The 26,044-nt window shown below is 30.9% G+C and overlaps 1 protein-coding gene and 1 long non-coding RNA gene across 2 annotated transcripts; both read left to right on the forward strand.

The window, feature by feature from the left end:
- Positions 1-722: 722 nt before the first annotated feature.
- LOC144549478 (uncharacterized) lies at positions 723-1,452 on the forward strand. Its single transcript, XR_013509691.1, has 2 exons — positions 723-799; positions 1,140-1,452. It is a non-coding gene; the product is annotated as an uncharacterized LOC144549478 (long non-coding RNA).
- A 7,428-nt stretch (positions 1,453-8,880) lies between these two features.
- On the forward strand, positions 8,881-13,330 carry LOC144549475 (ATP phosphoribosyltransferase, chloroplastic-like). The gene is made up of 11 exons (XM_078298224.1): positions 8,881-9,145; positions 9,221-9,280; positions 9,844-9,957; positions 10,330-10,395; positions 10,507-10,614; positions 10,719-10,802; positions 11,001-11,102; positions 11,324-11,437; positions 12,004-12,084; positions 12,355-12,474; positions 13,083-13,330. The coding sequence occupies exons 1-11, from the start codon at positions 8,933-8,935 to the stop codon at positions 13,176-13,178; spliced, it is 1,158 nt and encodes a 385-aa protein (XP_078154350.1). The 5' UTR covers positions 8,881-8,932; the 3' UTR covers positions 13,179-13,330.
- The last annotated feature ends 12,714 nt before the right edge of the window (positions 13,331-26,044 follow it).

Consider the following 26,044-nt stretch of genomic DNA (forward strand, 5'->3'; position numbering starts at 1 on the left):
GCTCATTATATAAACTTTGTCATATTAGTTTTTTTTCCAGAGCAAAATACAAAACAGCTTCTTCTTGCTTCTTTTTTTTACATTACTATTTTTTTTTATTTTGTCTCCGTGAAAGGTGAAAAAAATAAATCAGGATCCATGATTACAAAAAAGTGAGACAAGATGTGAAGTCTTTCTGTACAGGATAGATTACTAATAGAATAATTATAAAATTAGTATGAAACTAGCTTAGTAACATTTCTGCAAACCTGTACTGCTATTAAACAGTACCAAGAACAAGTGCTTTATAACTTCCCCATAAAATCTCAATATACAGCACCCTTGTGGGCTTCTATTATTTTTTTATCTTTTTGGTTTGCAGAGTAGGAATTTAGGGTTTTCACTAGAATTTCTTCAAGTGTCAACTTACACTCATAATTCCTGCGATAAGTCGTATCCATTGCAAAACCAAACCTAGAGTCTTATCTTATTCAAAATTTTGAATCCTATTGATCCCAAAAAAATAAACTATAACAAGACCTAGCTATATATAAATCCAGAGAATTTTCTAACAAGGACAGGCGAAAGCATATCAACATGACTTAAACAATTGTTTAAATTTGTCAACATGTCAATATAGTAAGGTTTAAATGTCTCAAGCAATTGCAGCGAATCAAATAAACAACTCCGAGACTAAACCTCATTTTCCAAACCCATTTTGATAGCAAGGATTAAACCTCCTCCATGACAATTGTGAAAAGGAATTTAGGGTTTTCACTAGCATTTCTTCCAGTGTTAACTTATGCTCCTAGTTCCTGCGGTAAGTCATATACCTTGCAAAATCAAACCCAGAGTCGTATCTTATTCAAAATCTTGAATCCTAAATCCATCTATTCTAAGACAAAACCTTGATATATAAAAATGCAAAGAACTTTCTAAGGAGTACAGACAAAAGCATGCCAATATGGTAAAATTAAAAATTTGTCTTACACAATTGCAAATTTGCAACTAATCAAATAAACTACTTCAAGACTGAACCTCGTTTTCCAAAACCCATTTCGATAGCAAAGGATTAAACATTCTTCGTGACAATTGTTGGAAGAAATTTAGGGTTTTCACTCTAATTTGTTCAAAGTGTCAACTTAGCTCCTTATTCCCAGACAAGCCATATCCCTTGCAAAATCAAACCCAGAGTCGTATCTTATTCAAAATTTCAAATCCTATTGATCCTAAATCCATAAATTATAATACAAAACCTAGGTATATAAAAATCCAAAGATTTTTTTAATGAGAAATAGACTAAAGGATATGAATATTGGTAAATTTCAAATTTATTTCAAACAATTGCAACTAATAAAATAAACAACTTCGATTCCAAAATCCAATTTTAAAGGAAGGATTAAACCTTCTTCGTAACAGAAATCAGTTCTTTCCCCTTTTCAGAAAAGACGATCAAACATCCAAACCCTAACACAAATTAACAATACAATAGAAGAAAAAAAAATACCTGTTTCGAACTAAAGATTTAAGCCTCTGTCGATGGCGATTTCCTCTCGCAAAGTTTTCAGCAGGGAAATTTGCTGTAACGAAAAAAAAAAAAAAGAGAGAAAATAACCAATAAGATTAAATAGATCGGATAGAAAAGAAGAGAAACCCTAAAGTTAGACTAGAAATTCAAATTTAGATCGTAAGGAAACCCTAACCCTAGCTGAAAGGAAATCGCCTCAGCGTTCAAAATCGATGGTTGTTTCTCTCTCTCCCCTCTCTCTTTCTTTCCTCGTGTCTCGATAGAGCAGAGATAAAAGGGCACCAGAGGAGAGAGAAATAGAGAGAGCTGGTGAGAATTTACTTATTTAACCTGTTAGCAGCAGCTCCTGGGATCAACTTCTAAGATTTTAACAGAGCCATTTTAACTTAATACAGCGCACCGACTAAATAATCAAACCAGTGATGCATTTGGTTCGTGCGCTGTATGAAGATAAACTTACTCTGTTAAAATCTTTACCCCGAAGAGGTGGACAGTCCGATGTTATAATTCGTGCGGATCAGATTTACACGAATCTTAATGCAAATCGGACGGTTTTAACCTTGTATTGGACATAATTTGGTCCGATATCCATTGGACTGTCTCTACTTCCGTAAGGCAATTAAAAATGTATGAAACAGAACTTGCTATAAATGGAGATGCGAAATTCGACTTAAAGCCTTTTTAACTTCGATATTGTTTGTTTACGCCAGGAGCAACCGTAAACCTTTTAAAAGAGTAGTATTAGCTTCATATAGCGCACATACTGTAGAATAAAAATAGCACTTCATATATTTCTGAGCTGCATAAAGCAATAACTGCTCTGTTTAAACATTTTTCCCATTCAGCCCCTTATAAATTAATAAATACAGATTTAGTCATATATGTCAATATCATGGGGTGCTCCTGGCTCACCGCCTAAACGAGACACAGAAAAAATCAGATAGATATTCCTAAGAAAATATCTAGATCTTTTTATCTTATTTGATTTGATAAAATGGTTTCTAGTTTAGAAATAAAGAAACCCGTTTTTGGGTTTGGTTGAAAAAGGTACACCTGTGAATTGACACGTATGGCATTGGAATCGCACCAAAGATGATTCCAGATTAGTCTCTTTTTGAACATGCGACGGTTACACACAACACAACTGCTACCACACAACAACTTATCATGATTTGAAAATTTATTATACGCTAAAGATTCTCTCTTTTCCGTTCTTTTCAGAAAACAATTTGTTTGAATAGAAAAATACAGGTCAAATTTTTTTACTTTTTATTTTTTAATATTCCTTATTTTCTTTTGTACTGTTATAACATGAATTCTAAAACATATCGAATCGACTTCAAACTGTGAATTCAAACGTTTCAAACTAATCTACTTCATTAGTTGTGCGTTTACATGCAAAATTTATAATTTTTCAAATTTATTTAGTATCAGATCAAGAGATTAAATTGTGTGAGTTTTAAAATTAATTTTAATACATTTACTTTTCAACATTTTTACTGCTTGATTTGATACTACAATAACTCGAAAATATAAAAAATTTGTATGTAAATGCATTACTCATAAAGTTAATCAGATTGAACAATTTGAATTAGTCATTTGAAATATATTCAATTAATTTTGAAGTTAATATTATATGACACCAATATTATACTTTTTATAATAAATCTAGAGCTGTGGAATTTTAAAATATTTTCCTATTTAGACAACTAAGGATTTTCCCTAGTTTATACTATTATTTTTATTTAACCATTGCTTTCGTAGTATTTGTTACAGTTAGATAATAAAATTTGTGAAAATCAGTAAATTCTTACTTCATTTAAATCTTGCAAAGAAAGAGTGGCTAAATTAAAATCTTATTTACTCCATTAAATTTATTTCTCTAGTAAACACCAACAAATTAAAAATAAAGTTATGTAATTTAACTCCAACTTAATTTTTTGTCTACTTCATGTCAAATGGTAGATAAGAGTGTCAATGGATACGGTACGAGACAGGTAGAGAAATTTTCATATTCATACCCGTATAAAATCAGGTGGGTCCTATCTTTACTTATTAAGTTTTAGCTGTACTCATATTCTATCATTATCCATTAAAATAACATAACAAAATGAATAACATATAACTATTAAATAAATTAATAGTTATATAATTTAAATTTTAGCAACTGCACAACATTATACTAAAAAAAATGCCTAAGTTACACAAAAGCCCCTTGAACCTTCCAAAAATGAGATTAAGCATCATTAAATATGGAAACAATTTTTAATTGTAGAAAAAATTTCTATAAAAAAATATGAGTGAGTCTATGGTACTATGCATATTACGATTTGGCACCGTGCTACGGCTCTATATTCGAGTTTTCAAATCCTAATGGTCGATCCGAACCGTTCATCTTGTTCTCCATATTAATATGTGTTTGGAGACCAAATTTTACATTTTTTGAAATTTTTTTACTATTTTTTTAGATTTATTGAAAATCATTGTTTTTGGATGGTCCTGAATTTTCAGATCAAGTGATTTTCTAAATATCTAAAAAAATAGTAAAAAAATTTCAAAAAATATAAAATTTGGTCTCCAAACACATATTAATATGGAGAACAAGATGAATGATTCAGATTGACCGTTAGGATTTGAAAACTCAAATATAGAGCCGTAGCACGGTAACAACCCGTGATATGCATAGTACCATAGACTCATTCAAAAAATATAATGCAAAGGTGATCTTTCTGTGGTCAGTACTATGTACAGTCTACTGTAGTGGATCAAATCGAACTACATTTTAGTTATATATACACTTGTATATGAATTGAATGGATTTTCATTAATAATTAGCAAGGTCCTAAATAGCTAGTTATAACTTCGCAATAATTTTTTCGGACCTCAAAAACTATAACACTATTAACTGCTTTTTTTTATAATAATTTTAAATAGCTAGCTATGATTACGTTATAGCTGCACTATAACTTTTTCGGACCTTAAAAACTATAGCGCTATAATAACTATTTAGAACCTTACTAATTAGTCTTATACTCTTATATATATCTCTATTCTATTTTTATATTATATACGTACATGCTTATTGTGATATGCATATAATTTAGTAAATCCAACAAATTAATCCATCTGTTCAACGAATGAATCAGGAAATTCCTGAAGCCTTTTCCAATTTTCAGCCCGGATTGGGCTTTTATGTATGGCGTTAATTTTGGGCCTTAGGTTGGGCCAAGTTTAAAATGCTCAAATCTCTGTTTTGGGCCTTAGATTGGGTTTTTTTTTTATGTTTGAATACGACCCTGACTTGTACAATAAGATGGTCAGGTATCCGTTGGAGGTGCTTGCTATATTTGACATTGTGCTAATGGATTTTGTGACCCATTATTTGAGAAGCACATTTAGACCCGCATCCATAACCTCAACTCCTCTGTATCTAATGATAATAAGGTGCAGTTCAATCATACCAGAGCAGCAAAGTTCAATCATACAGAGAGAGGTACTTTCTGAAAAAAATTCCAAAAAGTTGAAATTCACCATCACTGTTTTTTAGTTGAATGACATTGGATTGGATTGTCAGAGAGGAATGTAAGGCTTTGAATTCTATATCTCTTGTGCATAATCGATGCCGGTTTGTAATTTAAGGTTCATCTCCTCCTATGGATCAACCCCTACAAGTGACTAAAAACTTGATAATAATAACAGATTTGTAGACAAGCAAATAGTGAAATTACAAGAGACACCTGATCAGATACCAGATGGTGGGACCCACATACAGTCAGTGTTCTGGCGAGCGGCAACTGATTTGAGGTATAAACAAATAGAATTGATCACTAATTGTATTCTGAACAAATCAGTACTTTTATTACAAAACTTTTTTTTCCCTGATAACAGGTAACTGGGATTTACCAAGCACCTTTTAAAAAAATATATCCATTCCTTTTAAATAGAGATGTCCTTAAAGTTGAGATAGAATTGAATTGAATTGAATAAGAGAGAGAACTATTTTTTGCCAGTATCATTCAGTTCCAGTATGTTCTGATACCTACAGTGCAAAACTATTTTTTGTGCGTTTCCAGTAATACACGTCAAATTATTTTCAAAGGTTATATTTCTATTGATATTCCACACTTGAAGAACAATTTTATTGGAAATTACAAAATCTACATTGATTTAGAAACTAACAAAGGAACTGGTAGGAACAAAAATCATTAAATATAATCTACATGGTTACATTGCATGGCATCGGTGTATCAAAAGCTCGAAGCGACACATTGTTACACCAAACATGATAGTTTTTCTTTTCTCCAGCTGCATAGAAATCCATCTCCAAATCGAGCACAACGATCTCTCTCTCGCTCTCTTCCCAGAGTTGCTTCTGAAGGTATTTCGGTACAGGTGCAAGCATCGGTACCGGAATGACAAACTCGCTCCAATAGTTATCTACATAGAACAAGGACGACTTATCTTTGGCAGCTCTTGCAATTCTGATACCTTGATATGAGATGGTGGTTGATATACTATTAAGGCGCATTTCTGTACCATTTTCGAACGCTTTCGCTGCTTGAAATACAATGCTGAAAAACTATTTTCCGAAAAATAAGTAACAACAACAAAACCAACAACGACATTAATTAAGATTATGTAAATGAATATTTTTGTAATTACCGGAGTTGACGAGGCATTGAGGTTGAGTTCCGATACTGGTACGGATATGATGGAGAAGCGAATTTGTGTATCTGGCTCATGATAACCTATAATTTCCTTCCAGACCGAATAACAGAATACTGAAGCCACTATAAGAGACATATAACTATACCAATATACTTTGCCTTGTGTATGATTTGGTTGTTCATTGCTTTGTGTTTCTAAACTGGTATTTGCATGGATCTTACTACCTCTCCACAAACACATGATGTTCTCAGAACAATGAGATAAATGATTACCAGTTAAGAGAATTATGTTTAGTCTGAGCAATATATAATATTTACTATTTTAATACTTAATTTATCCTTATTTAAACCCCTCCTATTATAGTCTAAATTTAGATTACAGGCCTGCTAACTTAGATTACGGTCCAGCCCATCACAAAAGTTTAAAAGCCCAACTCGGATTCAGCTCGATTTTGAAGAGAAAAGTATAATATAAAACTTAAAAATAAAAAATCAAATCAAATTGTTTTGCTGATACAATTAAACAGTAATTTTGGTATATTCATACAATCATTCCTTACACTTCATAGACAAAAATTTATAATAAATTTGTAAAATCCATTCTAGATAAATAAATAATAAACTAATGTACTATATTTATGATTCAAAAATCACCTCAAAAATTCTTGGTATGATCCAAAAACCAGCTCAATTCTTGGTATGCATGCTACTTGTTCTTCCGGTACGTAATTGAGATGCAATTTGAAACCACCTAAATATAAAATTTCAACATTAGTAGAATCCAGAATTGTATAATGTAATAATATAAGTATAATTTTATACATTTATGTTAGAACATTATACCCTTTATTTTTTTTTTTCCTATTGGGCAATTAGACTGCATGCTTAATCATAAAATGTAGAAAAATAAGATAGCTTGATTGATGCTAGAATTAATATATATCAATCTATCAAATAAAATATAGAAGAAAGCAGGGAATGGGAGGTTTTTTTTTATGGTACCTATTAATTTCCTAAGATTTAATGTAGACTAATAATCAAGTCTTCCTCTTGTTGTGAAAAGCTCGATCCATCTTTTATGATTTTGAACTAAATTGAATTACACCATTAATTTGGTCGTAAAGAAATTGCAAATATTGATTTGACATCTACATTTCAATTATATATAGAGAAGTGACTACTCCTTAATTAATTTTAAATTTTTACAAATGAATACTCTATAAATTGTATAATCAGCTCCTGATCATCTCTCTTTAAATAATTTTTTCATTGAGATTGAAATTATAGATATAAGAAAATTTAAACTTAATGTAAAAAATTTACTAAATTACTTATACAATAAATAAATTCAATATTTATAATACTTGAAATAGAGATAATCAAGGAAGAGGTCATATCACCGAAATTTTTATTTATATCATAACAAAAAAAAGAACCAAAACACTCTGATTTGAGAGAATTCCACATAATAAAAAAAATTTAGGACACAGATTGGCTTGCAGCTCCAAAAACTTAAAAATGCACTGTAATATTAAATATATTTAGGTTTTGAGGGGCCTTCAAATTAATCTGGACCCCCGTAAGATTGGTTTGGAGGCTTGGTAGATATGGAATTTAGGTGTTTTTTTTTTTTCTTTGAAGAGAAGGGTTCAAATGCCTCAATTTTTTGTTTCTTCATCATGTCTTTATTTTTAAAAACTTTAATAACTCAAAATTTAAAACTTAAAAGTCAAAATAAAACCATTAAATGTGATATATATTATTTTCTCTGTGTGCTCATAAAAAAATATCACATTTCAATTTTATTTTTATATGAATCAATAAGTTGAAAAATCAACATCTAGAAATTATTCACATTAGTACATTTTTTATAAGCTTTTGATGACAATCAAAACAAAATTGAAATGCCATAATTTTTTTCACATGCATAGATAAAATGATGTAGATCATATCCAACAGTTTTATTTTATTTTCTAAATTTTAAATTTTCAGCTATTAAAGTTTTAAAAAATAAAGACATTTAAATCCCTTTTTTTTTTTTAAATGGTATAAATAAAAATTTCGGGTCATATCACTATCAGACCTTTGATCACGCATAGCCGCACAAAAGGAAAACTCTCGTGCTACACACGTGACCCTGTATCTATCTGAAGTTCTGAACTCTGAACTCTGAGCTCATCTTCCAATTTTTTCAGTGAACTCGGTCTGACAACCGTCGACAACATATTTCCGCTTAATTCTCTCACTGACTAGTGGGAATCAACTCATATTTTCTTATTAAAGCTGGAGCACCATAGACCACTCACAAAGTGGGTCCCATCCTCTGAGGTAACAGAATATTTGAGTTTAGATCCGGAGCAATCCGGCCTGATCTGAAATGCACGGGGATCATTAATATTCGTGCCAAACCAGATCTGACGGTTTGAATCAAAACTCAACGTTTGAGTTACTTTAGGTAAATAAATTCCAGAAGCGGCGACAATTCAATGCAGAGTAGATCCGATGCCCATTGGACCTATTTTAGGTTCTATGAGAACCAAGACCGTTAGATCTAACTTAAGATCTGTGAAATTTGCTTTAATATTCGTGTAACCTTGCATCAATTTTCGTGTACATGTCTTTAAGAGAATCGGACGGTTATAGATCCCATTGAACCAAAATTAGCTCCAATGGGGATCGAACGTACTCCTTGTGAGCAAAACTAAACTCTTCACATAGCACCACTGCTCAGCCTAGCCTCTCCTGCTCACATCTATCTATGGCTGCTGCATTTGATCTGATTCTCTCCTTCTCTTCTCCGTTTTCTGCGAGGAGGAGGCCTAGTAGATATGCAATTGCGTGTCGCGCTTCCGTCTCCGTCGTCGCCGGAGATGTGACTCCGATGACGACGGGGCAGGTGGAACGCAGTGTCGTCCGCCTTGGGCTCCCTAGCAAGGGTCGTATGGCAGAGGAAACCCTAAATCTCTTAAAGGTATTGTTTAATCTTCGCTTGTGTGTTTCTTGAACTTATCTTGTTGCTTTTCTCACTTTTTTGTTGTTGTTTTAGAGTTGTCAATTGACTGTCAGGCAACTGAATCCAAGACAGTATACGGCTGATATTCCACTGGTAAAATTTATGTTCTTTCTTTTCTTTTGAAATTATTCTGGTATTCTTTAGTCAGAAGCAGGTATACTTTCTAGTGTGTTGTTAATTTTTTGTTGTTTTAGCACTGAAATTTCATCCCTCTGGATTTGCCTAAACCAATTGCACTTTCAGTTCTTCTAGGAAACATTTAGGATTCTTTGTGCTTCAGTTGTAAAAAAATTAATTGAGGCTATGGTACTACACATAGCGTGGATTGGTCTGTACTATGAATCAATATCTCTTGTTTTCAAAGTCCAATCAGTCAATTTGAATCGTTCAACATGAACTCCATATGAAAATGTACTTGTAGATCAATTTTTTTTTTTTAAATGTAAAAAAATTGTAAAAAATGTAAAATTTGATCTATAAGTACATTTTCGTATGTAGAAAACAGTTGAACAGCTCATTTCAACTATTTGAACTTTGAAAATGAAGATATTGATCCATAGCACGGACTAATCCGCGCTATGCATAGTATCATAGCTTCGCTCAATTTTAATTTGTTAGAGGTGAGCTAATAAATGCTGATTGTTTCTACTATGCAGCTTCCTAACCTAGAGGTTTGGTTTCAAAGGCCGAAAGATATTGTTCGCAAGATGCAATCAGGCGATCTAGACCTTGGTTTCGTAGGTTATGATACAGTCTGTGAGTATGGACAGGTAAACCATACAAATGCTGGTTCTAGTGCCAGTATAGGTTCTGTATTTTTGTGCTTTTTTTGTTTACATTTTATTCTCTTTGATTGTGTTTATTTTTCTAATGGGAATTTCATGTATATCCCTCAAAAACCTTGAAATTATGTGTTCCCCCTCTAAAGTTTGTAATATCATATTTACCCTTCTAAATAAAAAAAACTCACAAATTTACCCAATTTATTGCATTTTCTGTTAAAACTCATTCTAAATTTATAAAATACCCATTTTACCCTTTCTTAAAAAAATATATATAGCTTGTTTAAGAGACAATTGTCCCTGTTAAGTGCTTATACAATGTATTCAGATAACAAAATTGTTCTGATTTCCATTTAACAGGGAGATGAGGATTTAGTTATTGTTCATGATGCACTTGCGTATGGAGCATGTCACTTAGCTCTTGCGGTACATAAACACCTCTTAAATTTGCAATATTTTACAAGATTCTCCTATTTTATTTTATTTTTTCCCAACAGAGCTTAGTACTAACTATAACAAATCTGTTAATTTGATCAGATTCCAAAGGAGGGCATTTTTGAAAATATAAATTCCATTGATGAATTATCAAGGATGACTAAATGGACAGCAGAGAGACCACTACGGGTTGTCACTGGGTTTACATACGTATGCTTTTTAATATTATATTTAAATATTATTCTTTTTTTCCTTGGTTTCACTATATATAATTTTGATTTTTATGCCTTTTTTTTTTCTTATTTAACTAACAGTTGGGGCCAAAATTTTTGAAAGAGAAGGGTCTAAAGCATGTGACTATCACCACAGCTGATGGAGCTTTGGAGTCATATCCTGCTGTGAGTTCTTTCACAATTATTGATAGATTAATTTTTTTTTTTAATTTCCCGAACAAAACTCTTTTTATTATATTCTTATGGCAAAAAGCATAGTGTTATATCTCAAAGACAAGTATTTGATACAACTGTCTTAATTTTTTTTTTTTTCGGACATATTCATGACCCGTTATTAACTCTTTGTGATTTCTGATTTTTTAGATGGGCACAGCTGATGCTATTGTAGATCTCGTCAGTAGTGGGACAACCTTGCGTGAAAATAATTTGAAAGAAGTTCAAGGCGGCACTGTTTTACAAAGCCAAGTAACATTTTTCAACTATTATGTTTGTGATGATCTCTTAGAATCTATTTAACAATTTATATGAACATCTAATGCAATGTTGATATTTAGGGTTCGGATTTTTTTTATAGTAAATAAGTAATTATAATGAAAAAGCTAAAATGAAAAGAACCTAAAGTAAAGATATTTTTCTGGGTATACAAATAAGAAAACTTAGATATTGACATAAGCAACACTTTTTAGGCAGTGCTTGTAGCTAGCAAGCGGTCATTAAGCAGCCGCGAGGGCGTTTTAGAGATTACACATGAGATGCTTGAGAGACTGGAGGCCCACCTGAGAGCAACTGGAGAGATTATGGTTGATAAATTATTTCATATCCTCTTCATATTGTAAGGCAAAATTGGATGTATACCATCACTTCTATCTACTTTGTATATTTTCCCATCAAAATTTTCATATTGGCTATTTACCCATAAAAAATGTGTTCCATTTGATTTCTCCCCAAAACATTAGTCAAATTACTGAACATGTGATTAGTTTTTGAATTAAAATGACAAATTTATCCTTGCCTTGGTAATTATGGTAACATAAACAACTCTGTCAAGAGTCGTTTTCTCTTTTCTATTGTACCTTCAAGGTTTGATGCTCCTCTTTAACTCTTATTGTGTGAATAGAAGAAGCAGTGAAGGAGTTCAAGAGTAAATCACATATTCATGCAATTAACTAAGTTTATGGGGAAATATTAAAAGGATTGAAGTTTTGATGCATAATAATGAATACGGTTGCTATTGGATAAATATCTAATTTTCCAGTTTGGGTGGGGAAATATCTAATAAGAGATGAATTAAGTGGTATACATCCAATTTTCCCTTGATATTCTTGCTTTTTTAGTATTTTTAAAATGGATCTTTTGCTTGGTACAGGTAACAGCAAACATGAGGGGCAAGACTGCCGAAGAAGTGGCACAGAGAGTCATTAGTCAAACATCCTTGTCTGGCTTACAGGTAAGATCTTTCCCAGAATTTTTTCTCATAAATATCTATTTACTTTTGTGGTAACAGTGAAATAAATGCCATGTTTTTACATGTAATTCCGTAATGTCTCAAGATTGAAGCAGGATGAGCTATTTTGATACTCAATAGATTGGAATGGTACCGAATTCATAGACTAAATTATCTGTTTTGTATGTAGATAGATGTTCCAGACTAAACAGTATATGTCAGTAAAAATTTAGTAGCATTACTTAATATGGCATGGTGTGGCAATTTCAACAGGGGCCCACTGTCAGTCCAGTTTACTGCCTTCGTGATGGCAAGGTAGAAGTCGACTATTATGCCATCAACATTGTCGTGCCCCAGAAGTCTCTTTACAAATCCATCCAACAACTTCGATCTGTAAGTGATATTCTTCAAGTTCGCATTAATGCTCAGTGTCATATCTGTTGAACCTAGTTTATCCTCAATTTTGAAATGAAAAGTTGCTGTAAATAGAGTGAAAATTCTGGTAATCAAACAGGTATTGAGCTAGTAAGTACTGAGACAGCCAGCACATACTGGATTTGAACATGACCAAAATAGGTACAAAATGGGTCGGGGTGGAAGCATTTTCATACCTTTTACCTGTTAAGTTAAAGAATAAAAACAACTTCTATCCTTAACCGTACCCGATAAAAAATGTTACCCATCTTATCGAATATGGTACATTACGGGTTGGGTAAATGGATAAAAGAGTGCCATTGAATAGATATATATGGGTCATGAATAAAACTATATAATATATTAACTATATATATAATTTTTTATTTTTTATTAATTACCTTACATAGTAACGGGTACGGAATAGTTTTTACCCGTACCCTCACCCATACCCAATAAAATTGAATATGATATGGGTCGGGCAAACAGATAAAAGGGTACCATTTATATGTCACTATATCATATTAATGCTAAACATCTACTAAATAATATATTTTTCTCACTGGTAATTAATTTGGTAATTGTAGATTGGTGGCAGTGGAGTGTTGGTGTCTAAACTCACTTACATCTTTGATGAAGAGACTCCGAGATGGCGCAAGCTGCTCTCCCAACTCGGGATGTGAAACAACTTTTTTAAATTTGTGTTCTTATGTTGTTATATTTTTTTTGTTTCTTGAGTTGCCAAATTCCATGTAATCTGCTCTTTTTTTTTTCTTTTTTTTTTTGTCCTGGTAACTACTAATAATTTTTGTATTGCAGTTCAATTAGAGCTTTAGCACCTTTTTTAGATAGTAAATTTTGCGGTGAAAATCATTTTGTATTGCTTGAAATAAAATGAATTCCAAAAGAGTCCGTATATATATTTTTTTCTTCTTCTGAAACTCACTATAGTATTTACATTACAATTAAACACTTCCATCAAAATAAATTGCAAACATATCAACCTTAGAATTAAAATGCACTAAATTCTCTCACTTTAGCATCTGATGGAGACCTGTTTGTATGGACAAAATAAATCCTAAGATATATATTATTTAACAGTAAATTTCATCTGATGTTGCTATTTGAAAGATAACTAGCTATTTATTCAACAATCACATCGAATTTTGTTGATTAAAAAATAACTTAATCAATGCAAGGACCTTTTTACCCCTGAAACTAAGCACGCATAAAGTTATTCATTCATACCCGTAATGGTGATGTTCATGCTGGTTTAATAAAATGCAACTATAAGAATAAGAGTATGCACCAGCACCACATATTTAATAAAATATATATATGTTTGGACATAAATAGTTGAAAATAAAACTAAATTTTAACTAATAAAAAGATCTCATTAGTATATATTATTTTTCTCTTATTTTCAACTATTTTTTTTCAAGAATTTTATTTAATTAGTAAACTTGCATTAACACACCGTTTGAGTTAATTCAGAGAACCGACCGATTAAAATCTGAGCCAATCCAACACTTTAATATTTGTGTTTTTTTAATTGGGACAGTCCTGTCCTTTAACTCAAAATTTGAGTTAAATCACCGTTTGTTACTTAATTTAGCTTTTATTATATTTGAATTAATATTTTCTACGCAATCGGATGATCTAACTCTCTGTTTCTCTCGCTTCAGACGAATTCGCTTAGTTTAGTTTAGTTTAGTTTAGTTTAGTTTAGGATTCACATTCTTGTTGAAATTTTATTATTTTAAAATTACCAATTAACTGGCATACTCCCTCTCTTTGTTCTTCTTCGTTTAGGTCTCGACGTTCCGATAGCACACTTTCTTCTCTCTCAAAATTTTATCAACATATTTGATATTATGTTTACTCTAATATCTTATTAAAGTATAATTACTGTGAAGATTATGAAATGTGACTTACCAATCTTTTTGTTCTTCTTTGTTTCAGAAACTTGGAGGTGGAGAATTTTGTATTGTGGTATCAAGTCAAAATTCACACAATTAATTATCATTTGATCATCACATTGACATTTATAAAATGCATGTTTTCATATAATTTATAAATTTATAAAAGTCAAGGGTATTTTATAAATTTAAAATGTGTTTTCATATAATTGTATTTTTTATTTTGAAATTTAGAAGAACAAATATAATATTATAAACTTTAGAGGGAGGAATACATAAGTTTGTAGTTATTAAGAGCTGTATAAATTCTAGTCCCCTACAATAATTTAAGAAATTTAAATTTATTAACATTATCCTATACTAACGGATACCACTACATAGGTATGACCTTTTGAGATTTTGGAAGGTAATTTTCAAGAATCTATGTTTTTTATTTCTTGATCAATTTTGAGATTTCCTTTTCGAAGGCATTTTGAAAATACCAGTCTCATTCTCACAATGTCTCTCTCTCACTTCATATACGTACATTCTTTTCTCTCTTTGTTTTTTTAATTTTGTTTAAAATATTTTTTTCTCCAAAGTTTTGTCAACATTTTTTATATTATGTTTACTCCAATATCTTATGAAAGTATAATTACTGTGAAAATTATGAAATGCTATTTACAATTTTTTGTTCTCCGTTTTAGAAATTTGAAGGTGGAGAATTTTGTGTTGTGATATCAAACCAAAAGTCACACAATTAATTATCATTTGATCATCACATTGGCATTTATAAAATGTATATTTCGTGTGACTTTTATAAAAGTCTTCAAAATAGGGTTGATTAATTTGGAACTGCTAACGGTAGGTGAAAATACGATTATGTTTTTGTTACTCGAAATTAAGCAACATGTACGATATAGGGAAAAGTGTAACATATTTTATAATAATTTAATAATTTTAAGTAGGTCTCTTTGTAATGGTAATAAATTAATTTGCCGCTTGTGTTGAAAAACTTCAAAGAGTTCAATGCAAATTTTCATTAAATAAAATGAAATTATTATTATTATTATTATTATTATTATTATTATTATTATTATTATTATTATTATTAAATGCATATGGCTGCATTATCGACCAGTCTAGAGTGATACTTTGATATACAATACTTACCTCAATATACGCTTATTAGATCGTTTTAAAATTTTCAAAAGATTTACCATTGAACTCACTAAAGTTGAACTTTTGTATGATTTGACATATCTTGTGTCTGATCAATGGAATTTAAGAGCTTGACTTCCACATTTCTACTTCAAAAAAAAAAAAAAAATCAAAAGATTCGAGTTATATATATAATTATTTGCAAAATGTTATTAAATAAAATGAAAAGTTATTTGATGTTTCTTACCAATTAAGTCCTAATTAAGCATGTTAATGCATTGTCATGAGCAAATAAAATAAGTGATATATTTAATCTCTTGACAAGTGACATGTTAAATAGTACATGAGTAAAAATATAAAATATTTAGTTTTTCATCATACTAAACATTTCACATTTCGGAAAGTGACAAAGTAATATGTTTTTAAAGCCAATAAATGACAAAGAGAAATTTAGATATATACTCATCATAACTTGTTCAATTAGATATTTTTTCCCATCTAAATTGAAAAATGAGTTATTTCCCCATCAAAACATCACAAATTTATTAATATGCCCATATCTGAATATCATAACTTAAAAATATGATTTAATAATAAACAAAAGTTAAATGTACTATATATTATGCCCTTCTTCAATACTGTGCATCAAGAAATGCCCCTCTTTTATCTTCATCCCCTTTCCGGCCATCTTCCCTTTCATGTCCCTTCCCTGCTGCTTCTCCCTCTACTCAGTTCTTCTCTCCCTTCCCCCTAGTTCTTTCCCTTGCCTCTACAGCATCGTTCACGTTGAACGTATCAACACTGGTATGGCCGGGGCATGGCCTGACAACTCTCAAGCATTTCTTGTTACAAGAAATGCTTGAGAGTACAGGCTGCCTACTCTCAAGCATTTCTTGTAATGGACGCCGGCCGACATTTCCTGGGAATATAAAGGAAACATTTTTGTTTATCTGTTTGTTAATTAATTTTATCAATCCTTGTTAACCTTAGATGAGACGATGAAATGAAATGAAATGAAATGAAATGAAATGAAATGAAATGAAATGAAATGAAATGAAAGTGTAAGGAAAATGAAATGAGAGGAGAAGAAAAAAGGAACCAGGAGAGAGGGCGGGACCCAGCGGCCAGAGAGCCACTCAAATTCAATTATCCTAAATCACTCTAGGAGAATTAGCGTTGCACAGTTTTGAAGAAGAACAAAATAGTCCATTTAACTTTTGTTTATTTTAAATTATATTTTTAAGTTACAATATTTACAAATGGATATATTAATAAATTTGTGAAGTTAAGATGGGAAAATAACTAATTTTTCAATTTAGATGGGGAATATCTAATTGAATAAGTTATGATGGATATATATCTAAATTTCTCAATGACAAAAAAGTGATACATTAATGAAAATTGTCAAAGGGGTGTCAAAGGCAGCCGTTTAACTGTTTACCCTGTATCAAATGTATCCGATAAAATTATGAGTATGGATAAAAAAAAAAATTTCGTTAGTTTATTGGGTATAAGTATAAGTAAAGATTTTTTTTCCTTAACTAAATATATATGAATACAGATAAATATTATTTTATACATATTACTATATAGAATAATTACATAAAATAAATTTATATATAGATATATAAATATTATATTCAATTCATTCATTTTTTTTATATAGTTGTGTTCACGATGAACCAAACTGATGATAAATTTTTTCTTCATTGTTGTTGTCTTTTTTTCTCAAATCGTTTAAGATGGAAATAATATATTCTTCTCAATGGTGAAATTAATTTGCGTGGTATTTTATATGATAATGTTTGAGCAATATTTAGTAATATATATTATTAAAAATGATATGATGAGAAATGTATATTTTTGTAAGCAAAATATTATGTTAAACATATTATTTTTTCATTTGAATACTTTGTTAATTAGTTGTCAAATTAAATTTGTTAGAAGAGATGTTTGTGTTTTTTTGCTTTATAAAAAAACTATTAGTTAGAATTGATTTTTATATTAGTATGAAATCATGAATTTTGATGGTCTATTGTAAAAATAATAAATCTATTATATTAGTATTATTTATTATTCACTCGCTACTGTTTCATTACCCATTATTGTTAACAGGTATGAGTAGGATATGATAAGATCAATTCTTAATATGGATACATAATAAAGTATAGATAAGATTAATTCTTAATGGATATGGATTTGAAAATAATTCCACTCATTATACCGTATCGTACCATTGACACCCTTAACACTATTAGAATTCTGATTTGTTGCATGGGTAAGATTTTGCTTGTTGCATGGGAACACCCTTGCAACAAGCCCGGAAAATAAAACACTTTCTTGCATAGGTAAGATTCTAGTAGTGTAACACTTTGTTTGGATGGAGAGTAAAGGAAGGGAGGGAATGAAAATAAAAGAAAACTTCCCGTTGAATCGTGTTTGGTTGACAAATTTATATCAAAGGTGAAGGGTAGAGGAGGTGAAAGATTTAATCTTATTTCATTGTAATTAATAGAATCGGTTTCTCTCTCAATTTGAAGTGTAATGGATGAAAATAAATTTTGTTACAAATATTTTTAGAAAAAGTAACACAAATACCTAACCCTATATCTTAATTATATAATTCTCGTACAAGTTTTTTTTTATCACAGATCTAGCTACAACAACTACTAAATTTCTCATTAACTTTCTAAATTTTAATCAACCAAGCAAGAAATAAGACAGAAAGAAAAGTTCAATTTATTTTCTCTCATTAATCATTCAAATACAAATAGATTAAATATGTTAATCTTTATTTCTATTTCATTTCCTTCTATTCTCCACCTCTCCTTCCTTCCTAGCAGAGGCGGAAGGTAATAGAATCAAAAGGAGGCTAAGCCAACCTCATGCATTGAAAATTTGTAATTTGTCCATTGAATTTTATAATTTTTATATGAATTAATACTTTTAGTCTCCTCTATAAAATAAAATAACACTATTTTTTTATTTTTCAGCCCCCTCATCTCAATATTCTAGTTCCGCCCCTACTTCCTAGACTCTCCATCCAAACATTTTGTAAGTGTCATGTTACAAAATGGAAAAAATAATGATTAATTAGTTCATATTAATTAAAACATGCATTATATATACTTGCTCAATCTGTATAAGAAGGTCGAACATATTTTAAATCAATATGTGTAATCTGGAGGGATACAAGCATACAAAGCTACTGCAGTTCAATTTGAGATTTTTGAACACATTTTCTAGTTAGTAAATTAGGAGGTGAAAATCTCACAAAATGATCTCAGCAGTTATTCATAAGACATTTTTACAACACATTTTTGACAAAAAAAAATATCTCACAAAAAGATTTATAACATATATTTGAACACCACCATATTTTTTTTTTTTTTTTTTTCCTGTTTGGTTTAATTTCCTTCTCCGAAGAGAGAATGAGGAAAAAGAGAAAAATGAGAGATAAAGGGCTGGGCCGCGTGGCATCCATTTTTTTTTAATTTTTAATTTTTACATTTAGATAATAGACCCTTAAGTTTTCTGTTTCTTTTTTTTTTATTAAAGTTCAAAACTAATTTAAAAAATTATGTTAAAAAAATACTGGGTATTACATAAACATGCATATTAGTTTTTTTTTTCTTCCAATAAAGAATAAAATGGACACTTTATAAATTTAAAATGTGTTTCCATAGAAAAGACAAAAAATGAGTAATTTGTAAAATTTAGAAGGGTAAGTATGATATTATGAACTTTAGAGAGGAATACATAATTTTGAAATTTTTTAGAGCTTTATAAAAAATTATGCAAATTTTTATATTTTAAAATTAGCGTACATTAACGGATACCATACTGACATATTCTTACGTATATTTTAAAATTAGCGTACATAATTTGTCAAACCTCTCTCTCTCCCTTACAAAGAGAAGACACCAAGGTATCTTTGATAATTATCAAAGATGAAGGCCCTCTTTGCAAAAGTCTTCCATTGCTTAAAAGTCTGATTTCATTTTTAATCTCAGTAGTTCTTATGTTCTATATATGTGACAAAAACACTACAATTTACACCGAATCATAAATTTAATATTAGAAAATACCTAATGGATCGAATCATCGATTCGGTCTTTATTTAAATAAGAAAAAAAAATAATCCATCTTGTTTTTTATAATTTGATTTTTTTCACTTCTAAAAACAAAAAAGATTGGTGTAACAAAAGGAGCAATTGAGAAAAGGAGCAGATTGAGAAAAGAGCAGATTGAGAAAAGGAGCAGATTGGCTTCCCACCTCTGCGTAGGCGTAGAATTCTTCTGCTCTTGCACTAGAAATTTAATAAATTATATACGTCCCGGTTGAAGGCACCTCTGCGCAGATAATTTATCCAGAAGATTCGTGCAGGGGAATAAATCGCTGTGATTCTAAAGGGATCGCAGGATCCTGTTATTCCAATTCCATCCATTTATTTATCTAAAGATTCGTGCATAAAAAAAAGTGTTGTTGAGATTAGTGCATTTTCAAAACTGAAAGGTTAGATTTGGAATCACAGGGGTCCTCCTGCAATCCCTTTAGAATCACAGCAGACAAAAGTGTGGCTTTAAAACCCGTCTGATTTTGTTAGCCGATTATTTAATAATTTCTTCTCTTCTCTTCTCTTCTCTTTCATAGTGCAGGTACTTGCTCTGTTTTTAACCTTTTTGGTTTGCAACATTTCGGTTAATTAGCTTTTGCAATTATTTGCACAAGTTTTCTACGTTCTTTCATTAGTTTTAATCCGGGTTCGTTATAATTTAATCATTTCTACACCTTGCAACACTCGTAGCGCTCTCTTCTCTCTGAGACCGAAGACAGTGATAGCTCTCTCTTCTCTCTCAGACGGAAGACACTCGTAGCTCTTCTCTTCTCTCTCAGACAGAAGACACTCGTAGCTCTCTCTTCTCTCTCATAGCGCAGGTACCTTTCTCTGTTTTAAACCTTTTTGGTTTGCAAAATTTCAGTTAGCTTTTGAAATTTGCACAAGTTTTCTACGTTCTTTTATTAGATTAGGGGATTTGTGAATACATCGATGACATAGGGGATCTCTAGTATGGTGTCCTTCGAAAAGAAATAAAATGTGTCCTTCGAAAAGATAATGAAAAAGAGAGAGAAATGTAAAATTAATGGGGATGAAGGTAAAATGCCATGCAGCGGTGCGACCTATAATAATTGGCAATTGACAAATTTTAACGGGGCAACCGGTCGGTTAGGATTTTGCATCTCTCTTATGTTATAATTTAATCATTTCTGGAGCTCTCTCTTCTCTCTCATAGCGCAGGTACCTTTCTCTGTTTTTAACCTTTTTGGTTTGCAACATTTCAGTTAGCTTTTGGTTGGTTGTGGGGGGGTGGTATTGTGCCAATTAGGGCATTATGCCAAGATTTTGTGTGTGTGTGTGTTTAGGGTTTGCAATTGGAAACAAAAAAGATTGGTTTGCAATTGGAGTAAGTGGGAACATTTTAGCTAATTAGTCCAATGCGCTGTGCACTGTGTTGCAAGGTTAGAGTGCGTATCCTCTGAGATATCTCAACTTTTGCGTGTCCAACTTGTCGGGTGTCTATTCGGGGGTGATATAGGGGGCAGCATTATGTGCGCTTTAAGATTTGTGCAGAGCGTATTTAAACGGTTGAGATTTTCCATAAAATCACGCAAAGTTTGAGATATCTCAGAGGATACGAATTCGCGCGGTTACCCATCTATAGAGGTTTGCTAAACCCCTAACGGGTGGAGCCCGTTTTGCCCGGCCCGTACCCGTTACCCGTGGTACCCGTACCCGTTGCCCGGGTACAAACGGGTAGACGGGTAGACGGGTACGGGTAATAAACGGACCGGACACCCCTATTTTGAAATAAACCCATTGTACCCGTACCCGTCTACCCGCCAACCCGTACCCGCCTACCCGTACCCCTATACCCGCCTACCCGTACCCGTACCCCTTTACCCGTACCCGTATCCCTTTACCCGGTTGCCCGTACCCGTTACCCGTACCCGTTATCCGTTACCCGTACCCGATCCGTACCGCAAAATTCAAATTTTTTTGAATTTTCCGCCGGTTCAAGACGGGGCCCGGGCCAGGTCAAATCAAACCCGGCCGGACCCACCCGGGTCACCTCAACCGGTGGTTTTTTTTTTTTTTTTTTTTTTTTTTTTTTTTAATTTCAAATTTTATTCCCTCTCCAATTTTTTTCTTTAAATACACCCCTCTAATCCTCTTCCTCTCCACACTCAAATTTTCAATCTCTCAAACTCAATCTCAAATTCTCATTTTTCATTATTCTAAATTTTTAAATTTATTGTTTGAAAAACATATGGTTGTAATTTAATTCATTTTACAAATACGCAAACGGAATTAGAGGTTCGCTAAACCCGTGACGAAATTACGAAGGTATCGAAATTACAAAGTTGTGCACCTCCCGCAAGATTTCTCCGCGAAATTTAAAGGTTAGATTTATTTTATGTTAGATTAATTTATTTTTGTAGAGTAATTTAAAATTTCATATTAGATTAATTAATTTTTGTAGAGTAATTTATTGTTGTAGATAAATGTATAATTTAAATTGAATGTTAGATTTAGTTTATGTTAGATTTGTTACATTTATTTAATTTATGTTAGATTTGTTAGATTTATTGAATGTTACATTTATTTAATTTATGTTAGATTTATTAGATGTGATTATGTGAACTTGTGAAATAATTAGATTTATTTTGAATATGTTAGATTTTATTTTTGAAATTCGGATTTATTTTTAATAGGTTAAAAAAATATGTTAGATTCATTTTTGTGAATATGTGAAATATTTTGAATATGTTAGATTTATTTTATGTTAGATTAATTGATTTTTGTAGAGTAATTTAAAATTTCATATTAGATTTATTGTTGTAGATAAATGTATAATTTAAATTGAATGTTAGATTTACTTTATGTTAGATTTGTTACATTTATTTAATTTATGTTAGATTTATTAGATGTGATTATGTGAACTTGTGAAATAATTAGATTTATTTTGAATATGTTAGATTTTATTTTTGAAATTCGGATTTATTTTTTATAGGTTAAAAAAATATGTTAGATTCATTTTTGTGAATATGTGAAATATTTTGAATATGTTAGATTTATTTTTGAAAATGATAGATTTATTTTGAATAAGTTATATTTTTTGAATATGTTAAGTAATTGTATTTATTTTTGAATATGTTAGATTTTTTTTAAAATAGATTAGATTTTATTTTTGTTTTTTCCGGATTTTTTTAATTTTATTTTTTTCTGTTTTTTTTAAAAGAAGTTGTATTTGAAATTCATTATATAACTAGGTTAGATTTATTTGTTGAATATGGTAAGTAATTGTATTTATTTTTGAATATGTTATATTTATTTTTAAATAGATTATATTTTTTTTCTGTTTTTTCCAGATTTTTTTAATTTTATTTTTTTCTGTTTTTTTTTAAAATAAGTTGTATTTGAAATTCATTTTATAACTAGGTTAGATTTATTTGTTGAATATGGTAAGTAATTGTATTTATTTTTGAATATGTTATATTTATTTTTAAATAGATTATATTTTTTTTTCTGTTTTTTCCAGATTTTTTTAATTTTATTTTTTTCTGTTTTTTTTTAAAATAAGTTGTATTTGAAATTCATTTTATAACTAGGTTAGATTTATTTGTTGAATATGGTAAGTAATTGTATTTATTTTTGAATATGTTATATTTATTTTTAAATAGATTATATTTTTTTTTCTGTTTTTTCCAGATTTTTTTAATTTTATTTTTTTCTGTTTTTTTTTAAAATAAGTTGTATTTGAAATTCATTTTATAACTAGGTTAGATTTATTTGTTGAATATGGTAAGTAATTGTATTTATTTTTGAATATGTTATATTTATTTTTAAATAGATTATATTTTTTTCTGTTTTTTTTTCTGTTTTTTCCAGATTTTTTTAATTTTATTTTTTTCTGTTTTTTTTTAAAATAAGTTGTATTTGAAATTCATTTTATAACTAGGTTAGATTTATTTGTTGAATATGGTAAGTAATTGTATTTATTTTTGAATATGTTATATTTATTTTTAAATAGATTATATTTTTTTCTGTTTTTTCCGGATTTTTTTAATTTTATTTTTTTCTGTTTTTTTTTAAAAGAAGTTATATTTGAAATTCATTATATAACTAGGTTAGATTTATTTGTTGAATATGGTAAGTAATTGTATTTATTTTTGAATATGTTATATTTATTTTTAAATAGTATATTTTTTTCTGTTTTTTCCAGATTTTTTTAATTTTATTTTTTTCGGTTTTTTTTTAAAAGAAATTGTATTTGAAATTCATTATATAACTAGGTTAGATTTATTTGTTGAATATGGTAAGTAATTGTATTTATTTTTGAATATGTTATATTTATTTTTAAATAGTATATTTTTTTTCTGTTTTTTTTTTAAATAAGTTGTATTTGAAATTCATTATATAACTAGGTTAGATTTATTTGTTGAATATGGTAAGTAATAAACCTTATTTTTGTGAATAGGTTTACATTTTTTAAAAATGTCATCTCATCGTGATTCGGTGCAAGAAGATATCGCGAGAATGTCGGCCGATATTTTTGGTCCCGAAATACCAACTACAAATTATCCACAAGATTATCCACAAGGACCACAACCTTATTTTGATAGTTCCTCTCAAATGCCGCCACCTAATTATCCACAACCTCCCCAAAATTATCAAAGAAGAGACCAAATGCTACAAACAAATTATCAACTCAACCCCCAAACGGGTGCACCGTATTATACTTCAAATGATCCAAACATATTCATTCCACAAGAATCACATCAACTACCACCACCGTATGCATATGGAGGCACTTCTTCTGTTGCATCGTCGAGTCAACTCAACCCCCCTATTTCAGGTACTCCTTCGACAAGTGTCACTGAAATTCAAGAAGAAACTCTCGCTCCTCCTCCGCCAATTGTCCCCCGCCCCCCACAACAACCAGCAGCAAAGAAGGCTAGAAGACCTCCCGAATACAACCAATATTGGTTTGAATGGTATGATGTGACCAAAGATGACGACGGTTACATGAAAACTCTTTATTGTAAGGTAGACCATTGCAAGAAACCTTATTTTGTTTATAAACAAGCTAGTGGTATGAGTAGCTTTAAAAGACATGTTGATGTGCATATTAGAAAGGGTGAAAACTATAACCCGAATACTACCGCGCAAATTCAAACTGAAATCACCCCGGATGGTACTTTAACCAACCCAAAATTTGATGAAAAAAGAATGCTTAGTGAATTGGCACGGTACATAACCCACAAAGAACAACCAATCAGTATGGGTGGTTGCACAGCCTTTGCCCGGTTGGTCATTCGGGGGTGTGCTCAACCAATGTACAAGAGGATGCATCATAGAAAGTTGGTTGGTGAAATAAAAAAACAGTTTACAACCATAAAAGATGACCTCAAAGGTACATTTGCATATCAATCCAATAAGGTCTCAATTACCTCCGATATATGGACTGCTGGTAAACATGGCCTTGGGTACTCTTGTATTACTGGGCATTGGATCGATGATCAGTGGATATTACAAAAGAGGATATTAAGTTTTCGAGTGTTAGATTCTCCGCACACCGCAAATGTAATTTTTAAATCTATTATTGAGGTTTTACAAGAGTATAACCTTAAGAGGGATATGGCTAACAAGGTTTTTTCTATATCTTTCGATAATGCTAGCAACAACATTGTTTCCATTGAAATTTTTAAACGGTCACTAAACCCGATTATGAATGGTGAAATGTTTCACCAAAAGTGTGCTTGTCATATACTTAACCTCGTCGTGAAGGCGGGACTTAAAACAGAAGCCATAAAATTATTGATAATTAAATTTAAGGATGCCCTCAACCACATTGTTTCAAACCATGAAAGAAGACAAGAGTTTGCGAAGTTGTGCGTAACCTATCGAGTAAGCAAGTTGAAAGTACCTTGGGATATAGATACCCGTTGGAACTCAACTTATAGGATGTTGAACCGATGCCTTCCTTACAAAGCTGTCATAGGGGAGTTTTTGAGGGGATCCACCCCTGAGGGAATGCAATTGGAACCCACCGGCAGGGAATGGGACCAACTAGAAAGGCTTTCAGCATTTCTAGGAACCTTTTTTGAAGCAACCGTCAAACTATCCTGCTCGTATTCACCGACGGCATTTGAGTTGTTGGGGCAAATCTATCAAATTTCCAAGATTTATCGTAATTTGGAACAAGCAGAAACTCACGATAAATCTCTCACACCGATTGTAGAGGCCATGAAACTAAAATTTCTAAAATATTGGGAAGATGTACCCCTCTTGGCCATTATTGCAAGTTGCCTCAACCCGGCATACAAGAAATATTACACGATAAAAATGGTTGAAGCGTACAAAGATAATCTACATTTAGTCGCAACCGGGGTCGAGGCATACGTGGATGCGAAGTTCGCTGAGATG

This window comes from Carex rostrata, chromosome 35 (assembly GCF_964058835.1).
Source record: "Carex rostrata chromosome 35, lpCarRost1.2, whole genome shotgun sequence".
NCBI classification, from domain to species: Eukaryota; Viridiplantae; Streptophyta; class Magnoliopsida; order Poales; family Cyperaceae; genus Carex; species Carex rostrata.